Source organism: Parasteatoda tepidariorum, chromosome 6, assembly GCF_043381705.1.
Source record: "Parasteatoda tepidariorum isolate YZ-2023 chromosome 6, CAS_Ptep_4.0, whole genome shotgun sequence".
NCBI lineage: Eukaryota > Metazoa > Arthropoda > Arachnida > Araneae > Theridiidae > Parasteatoda > Parasteatoda tepidariorum.
In genome coordinates this window covers 68,570,292-68,578,598 of record NC_092209.1, presented here as the reverse complement: position 1 = coordinate 68,578,598, position 8,307 = coordinate 68,570,292, and the positions used below count along the sequence as shown (strand labels likewise).

Below are 8,307 nucleotides of genomic sequence, written 5' to 3'. Positions count from 1 at the left end.
ATAGTCACTTAGAGTCTTAACCACTAAGGTTATCAGTTTCACTTAGAAACTACTCGGACAGACAATTCCAACTGACTCTCTTCATTTACATCAAGAAAGTTCTATGCCTTTCGTTCAGACGAGCGACATCTGGCGGGATAACATAGAGGCTGTTGACTCGCTTATTACATATATATATATATATATATATGTGTGTGTGTGTGTGTTAGACAGATTTCGATACACGCATACTAAATTTCGTGAAATTAGAAATAAATTATAAAAGATGGAGAGGGGTCTAAAAATATTTTTAAAATATGCATTGATAAATAATTGCATGATACTTTTTAATTTTTAAGGTCCAGTTCTTGGTCTAATGAACGAAGTATTCAACGTTAAAGTAAACAACCAAGCTCCAGAACTGAAATTTCGAACGTATTCCACAGTAAGTATAATTCATGTTTCATAAAAATGTATATCTAGATCTTTTTATGAGTTTCTATTTAGGCTGTATTTGATTTTAATTTTCTTGCATTGGAAACAGAATTAGAAGTAAAATTTCATATTTTTTGTTCATAATTTTGTCATTATTTCTTATTGATATATGTGAAAACCGACGTTTCTTTTCGTTGAAAAACGCTCGCTTTTTACATTCCGTTAAAAGTTTAAAATTATTTCTATTATAAATTTTTTTTTAATATATAATTTCTTTTACTTGGTAAGTTTCGCATATTTTATTTGTTGGACTCGGCTAAGTGAAAAAATTACGCCATTATCTAATGTGTAGCAAACATAAGAATTTCGAGTGGAAACGGACTATTTCAGGTAATAATGCATTTGATTGAGTACCTTGTTCAAGCGTAAAGGAAGTGATTCATGCAGCAATGTACTTGATTGAGTACCTTTTTCGAGCGTAAATGAAATATGTAATAATGTACTTGATTGAGTACCTTGTTCGTGAGTAAATGGAATGCTTCATGTAATAATATACTTGATTGTGTTAGTAAGTAAACGAAATGTTTTATGATATGACGTACTTGATTCAGTATTTTAGTTAGTAGCTTTGCACCTTGATTAAATAGCAAAACTAAGGGCAGTTATAATAAATTTTTAAAATTCTTTGAATGAAATGTCTGAAATAAAATATTTCCTTCCACTAGATATTTCGGGATTTAAACGTTCGTAATATTGTGTAGATTACATTTTGTTCTTTCTTATAACTATTCATGGCGGTTATTACATTACAATTTTATCGTTTGATCATTTTTCTAGCATTTATAATATGTGCTCAACAAAATCTCATGTTAGATATTTAAATACTAATTTGTGCGGAGGACTTTCTGGCTTTTAAGATAACTCTTCATTTCTCATTGATTTTGGTAGGGAGAATCAAGTCACATCTTTAATTCTCCCTCATTAGAAATGGTTTTATTTTTGTTTCCATAGCAACAAACAACTTCAAATTTTAAACTGGGAGTTCTTGCGACAACTAGTACTTCAAGGGTTAAGAAGCTTTGTAAAAACTAGATAAAACAGGCTTCAAACTTAATAAATGACGAAAGGGTTTACTTGAATTGTTTACAAATGTGGATATTTACCAAAAAAATAAAGCTTTATAACTGTAATTTCTTTCAAACAAAATCGGACTTCGTTAGCAATAGAAACTTTAAATTCTAAGCTAATGTAAAATTATAGTCAATTTTTAAATACCAATTGAAAAGAACAAAAATTATGAGAAAGAATTAATTTTTTAAGAACCTTAACCAGTTGTTGTTAAGTTAGTTTACTTTTCATAGAAGTTGATGAGTATTTTTTTGTATGCAGTAAATAGAGATGTCATTTGAAAAATCAAAGGAAAAAAAAGGAAATTTTATTTACATTGAATTTATTATTTTTGATCAAAATTAACTCAAAGAAATTTAGGAAACACGCATAAAATTTAGAGAAATTTTTTTTTTTTAAATTTAAAAAAAAGTAAATTGAAATTCACTGAAACAAAACAATAAAATTCAAGTGTTTTTCTTAATTTTTACGTCAGAGCTACATTCTTCATATTTTTTTAATAACTTTTCTATACTCATTGCTTTTTTAATATTGATTGTTCAAGACTGATTAATGTTCTAGTATATAACCTATTCGAAAAATAAGCAATATTTTTTTTTCAATTTCAGCACGATGGTAACATTGCTGCGGTTTTGGGTGCTTTAAACAATCTCCGCCCTGAGATCATACATTATTGTGCAACTATCATATTTGAGATGTACTCTGGATCAGGCGGCAATTATTTCATTCGAATTCTTTACTTGAATACACCATATGAGGACAAGTCCAATCAAACTCCTAGGGTATTAATCTTACCTGGTTGTGAAGAATACTGCCCTTACGAGAAGTATTTGAAGTACACAAGCACTTATGCCCATATTGATTATGATGGAGAATGTAACCTCGATTCAAATGAAGAAGAAGACATTAAAGATTCGGTAAATAATCAATTACTATTTACAAATCCTATTAATGTCTGTTAATCATTATTTAAACATAAAGTTATCTATATAAAAAGGGTCAAAATTAGAGCTGAAAATTCCCTGAACTTATAATTTCAGTTGACACAAAAAAGATGACCTGATAGGATAACTAATTTATTTTTCATTTCACTTCATGTTCCTCTTCACTCCGAATTGTAGTATAGGGCCTCTATCATAGCTTTCCATCTATTTGTGGCCAGGTATTTTGCCCCTCAGAGAGATGATTTCAGTTTCATGATTTCAGTTTCTGTAATTAGAAGGTTTTTTCTAGGTTGGGTTGTTAACGCAATGCTCAACCCCAAATCAGGTGGGCTAGGGTGTTACTCTTAGTCTGGTGTCTCTGACTGATCTGTCAGTCTTGGGAGCAAGGGATATAGAAAGGAGAAGAAGTACAGCTCTTCGAATGCGTTCACTAAGGCGAACTGCTCGGTTCGGTACACTATACCAGAAAAACAACTTACAGGGTGAGCAACATGCTCTGATTTAGCAGAGCGTAATTTGAACTAAGATCCAGCGCATGTGTATAAGAAAAAAACCGACAGGAAGTACGTCACCTGTGAACCGACTGTTGGACAACTCTACAAGTATGGTTGGGTACGTCGCTTCCCTCCAACCGCTATTTCATTCTTTCTTTCTACGTTGAAATGTACTAGAAGATTTAATTAACATGGATGATATAAATTACTTTTCAAAGAAAAATCTTAATTAATAGTACAGTACTGTTTACCAATATTATGAAAAATGTAGAACAAACCAACGATAAAAAAAAAACTTTTCTTCTCCCCCCTTACGCTTGACCAATCCCAGTATTGGTTAGGAGGGGAGGAGGGTGCAAATCCGTTACAAGATCCTCTGCTGTTGTGCCCCTAAATGTTGCTTTTTTCTTTATACACAGAGATTGCACCTAACAATGGGGAACTAGTTTACATTATTTCAATGAAATCTAGACTTCTTCACCGCTGTTTATTCTTTGTTGGGTACCGGTAGTTACGTTACCGCAGACATAGCTCAGTGGGTTCTTATCACATGTTAGTCCTGTCACCACGACAAGGTGGTAACACCAAATGGTGAGTTATTTTACATCACTAACCCATAAATGATTAATATTCCAAAGTGTAAGTGCACGGTAATAAGAATTAAAAGCATGCAAATTAGAACAGGAAAAATTTAGAAAATTTTGTGGCTGTTCCAAGGAGAGGGAATGTGTTTTCATTTCAGATGAGTTCGAACTTTTTCCAGGTCATTAGATTTTAATTATATGAAAAACATTTGTGATTCTAGTTTGCATTCTGTTACAATTAGGTTATCTTACTAGTACGATATGAGATAATATTTTTCTCTACTTAAGTGCTAAATCTTTAGGTCGCACATAAATGATTGACAGTGAACGTTTTATTAAAAAAGAAGGTAAGTACACCAGTTAGGCTGGCAACGTTAAGGCACTAGTGCTTGTAGTCCCGGAGGGTTTTGGTAAGCCATAATGGGAGGATGATAGTGCACAATCTTGGGTTCTCATTGGGTTATCCCCTCCCTTTTTTTAGCTGTTTTTTTCTGACGTATCATGTCTTTGTGACAGTTGTCGTTTCAATAATTTCTGTACGATCGTAGTACTTGGTGCAAAGAGTGTGTCATAATTAGAAATAAGTTACTAATTATGTGTACTTTATCTTTTCAGCTCGATGTTAGTTGAGGATGTGCATGTTTTTAATGCTATTTGAAACAAGTATGCCACTGGTTTCAAATAATTTCAACTAATTCACTTGTACCTTCTTCTGTGTAGCATTCATTATGTAATGATAAGGTTTGCTTCAATAAAAAAATATTCTGGTATTGAGTAACCGTTTTTTTTCTTTTTTCATAGTAATTTAAGCTATTTACCATTAAATAGTATTTTTACTATGAAAATTAAGGAGGAATTCTTTTTTCACAAAATCATTAGCACACAACTTGTGAAGTTGGGAACTTAAAATATCTGTATCTTTACTTATTCTCGTAAAAGTAAGTGCTATTTATACATAATAGTCTAGAGTAACTTCAGGAAAATGTTTGAAACCCTTTTACCCTACCAGATATAAAGATACTTCAATTGTAAAATAACGAGAGTGATCTTAGGTAATAAAACTAAATTTTAAAAACACAGATAGCAATATTTCATTAAAATCCTATATGCGTACTACGTGTCAGTAGTGAGTAGTAAACACACAGTGATATTATTTGTAATTGGATACCTGACATCATCGTAGGTAAATCTAGAGCCCCTGAACAAGAGAGGCCGACTTGTTCGTCATTTCAGAGCAAAAACTTTTCACCAGTGCAGAAGAGCTACAAGAAAAAACGTGTCTGCACATAGCCACCGAGAGTCTCGATGGTTATGGTTTGCTTACATCGATTTACATTGTTTTCCGAAAACTTTTTTATACTTGTACAAATTCATTACAAAGTTTATTATTAGTGTTATTTGATATAAAAATATTATTCATTACTCGATATATGGGTGATTCTCACGAAACATGACCTGTCCCTTGCTCCAAGATCTAATACTATAATACTAAAAGAACTTTTTTTTTAAAAAAAATTAATAAATAGCATTGCTGTTAGCATTTTAAAATGACATTGCACTAGCATTGACTGCTTTGTATACTTAAGAAATTTAATTGAATATCAAAATGTCATTTTCCTGGCATGTCCCAAAAAATATTTCCAATAATAACTAGCTTCAAAACTTCCCATATATTTTTCAAAATCTAATTTTTTTACCTTATCCTATGTAAGCATTTCCAGAATATACGCAGAGGGTTATTGTTTACTTTAAAAAAAATTTTTCTGTCAATAATTTGTTTGTCCCATGAAAATCTGTCATTTTCCAGGCTACTTTTATTTACAGATTTAAAGCCAAAATAGATAGCGCCAGGGATCAATATCTTATGTTAATAGATTGATTAGATACCCTCCTATCTGAAAATGTCTTGTTGCATGAATAAAGAACCAATTTTCTGACTCAAAATCTATTTCAAAAAATTTTTCAAGGTGAGTAGGTTTTTATGCTGTCATTTTCCTGGCTTCTTGAAATTATTAATAACAAAAACTACATAGATTTATCTGAGTTATTTTAAGAAATACTGTTTTCTGCAGAATATAAACGTCTTCGGCCAACGTATTAAATTAAAGTAAAGTTATATGCTATAAAATGGCGAATTTGTCATTATCCTGGCTGTCATTTTCCTGGCTTATGAATGCCAGGACATTGAAGTGTTACCAAAAATTCTTTTTAACTGCTAATACTGTAAAGAGGGAGAGCAAATATTAACCTAATACCAAGTTTATGCATGATTGTAATATGCTTGGTTGTAATCAAAGTTATTTATTTATTTAATGATTGATAATTATACACAATTTTATTCCGTACATAAAAGAAACAAAATTTTTTTTGTTTCTTTCTACAGTGGATAAAAAGAATTAATTCAAGCAATTTATGGTCCATCTAACATAAATGCTTAAGTTGAGTTACTTGCTATTAACTTAAAATGACTGTTTTTTAAATTTCTAAGGTAATATGTCATTTTCCTGGCATTCAAGATTTGGTGAATTTCTATTTTTTTCTCTCTCGATCAAATGTCAATAAACTACACTGCTGTCTATATGATATTAATAAGTGTAGCTAAAGAAGTATACAAAAAAAATTTCAGATTGTTTTGAAGACTTTAAATTTGAAGAAATTTTGTTGGTCCGAATTGTCATGTTTCGTGAGAATCACCCATATACAGTTTATATTCATTATTGGATCTTTCTTAATAATAAAATGAAAAAAAAATCCGTGTAAATGGAGAAGAATCACTAAATTTATGGATGCATTAGATGTAAGTTTATCGAAAATTAATCCTGTTTTTGGACAACTTACACCTTTTCATTTTTTAATAAGAATTTTTAAAGGATTTTGAGTAGCATCAGGCCTTAATTTTTTGTTGTCATCTTTCCCATTTACTTTAAGTTGAGATTCTATTTTGAGGGAATATTTTTTTATATAATCATACTTAAATCGCATCAAAAGATTCAGAATTTAAATATTGTAAACATACTTGCATTAACTTTTCTGGTACTAATTGATTTTCACGGTGACCACGATACACCTCCAAATCATGTAATAAAACCAGCCATAACACCCAAACTAAGAGTAACCATACACACTTTCCTTTTGATTCTATTTAGGCTTTGCATTTAAATCGCGTAATATGGTATTTTTTCCATCTTAAGCAGTTAAAACAAAAACTTGACGATTTTTATTCAACGAGGAGTGAGATAGATGCTGTTTCGTTTTTCCAAGAAAAAGAGGTACTTTTACGTAGGTACCAAGATGCGTAAATGAACACGAAATGAATGAGGAAAGTTTGTGGAGGTGAATAGTTGTCAGTTTAAAAAAAAGAGCCTTCTGTCCGACACTTGGTTTAGTGGTTCTAAAATACAATTCTTAACAGCACTGAGTTTCATCTGCTGTTGAGCAGAGGAATTAGCATCGTTTAAGTGGTGTGATAAACAGCTAAACATTTGAAGACTTTTAATGAATTATGTGGTTAGCATTTGCTTGTTTTCATCAAATATAATTTTGTTAGAAAATATTAAATAAATATTCATATATTTAGGCTAATATCCATAGCATAAAATTTTATCAACTTTAATTTGAAATAAACTGGTATCAAAATTATTCTAGACTTGTTAGTCAGAAAACATACAAGGAACAACAATAAAAAAGCATAAAAATTATAAAATCATAAAAAAGGAAAACATTCAAATAGTTAATATTTGTTCAGCTTTGCACACAAACGTAAACTGGGAATGAACACTTTTATTCGTTTTCCTTCTTTCATAAGGTAATTGTTTAGCCCAGTGGTTCTCAACCTGGGGGCGATCGTCCCAAAGGGGGCGATAGAGCTTCTCAAGGGGGCGATAATCCGTAGGGGGGCGATCAGGGGGCGACGAGTACTCAAAAGTTAAAAATTGCTAATAATATTAATAATAAAAAGCTATTTGAGATTGAAATTGAAAATATATATATGAAACCTATGGTTCTGGTGTAGACAAAGAATAATGATTGTTAAAAATTAAAAAAATGCAAGTGCAGGATCGTTTTCGTCATACGTTTTGGTATCGTAGGCGGAAATCTGATTAGTCACTCTGTTCCTCTGAGCAATAATACTGTTTCCAGGCGTATTGATGAGATGGCCGCCAACGTTGAATCAAAACTCATCAAATTTCTGAAAGAAGGCAAATTTGCGTTGCAGATTGATGAATCAACTGTGATAGATAACAGAGCTGCTTTAGCTTACGTGAGATTCATAAATGAGAGTAAGGAGATTAACGAGGAAATGTTGTTTACAAGAACTTTGTACACAGATGCAAAAGGATCGTCGATTTTTAAATTGGTCAAAGATTATTTTGAGGTAAAAGAAATTCCCCTCACAAATGTAAGTGCTTGTGCAACAGATGGTGCTCCAACCATGACTGGTTGTCATACTGGGTTTCTGGGTCACCTTAAAAAAAAAGTACCGGAAATTATCTCACCATTTATCGTCAACTTTTGGCTGTGAAAAATTGGTTATTTCTGGAATCAATAAAATAAAAGCTAATTATCCTAATAACCGTTTGTTCCGAGAAATTTGCCATGAAAGTGATGAAGATTTCGAATTCCTGCTCCTACATGCAGCTGTGAGATGGCTTTCAAAAGGAAACTGAGCCGTTTCTTCGAATTGCTGGATTCGGTTACTGAGTTTCTCGACACCATTGATCCTGTTTTAAATGAGAGTTTGAA

General features: G+C 31.6%; 1 protein-coding gene across 1 annotated transcript in view; it reads left to right on the top strand.

Moving 5' to 3' along the window:
- LOC107439969 (lysosomal acid phosphatase) overlaps window positions 1-4,342 on the top strand; it is a 27,774-nt gene extending 23,432 nt beyond the window's left edge. The window contains exons 8-10 of the mRNA XM_071182490.1: window positions 339-424; window positions 2,151-2,459; window positions 4,180-4,342. Coding sequence (XP_071038591.1) covers window positions 339-424; window positions 2,151-2,459; window positions 4,180-4,194 — 410 coding nt within the window. The 3' untranslated portion in view covers window positions 4,195-4,342. The remainder of the gene's footprint in view (window positions 1-338; window positions 425-2,150; window positions 2,460-4,179) is intronic.
- Window positions 4,343-8,307: the final 3,965 nt, after the last annotated feature.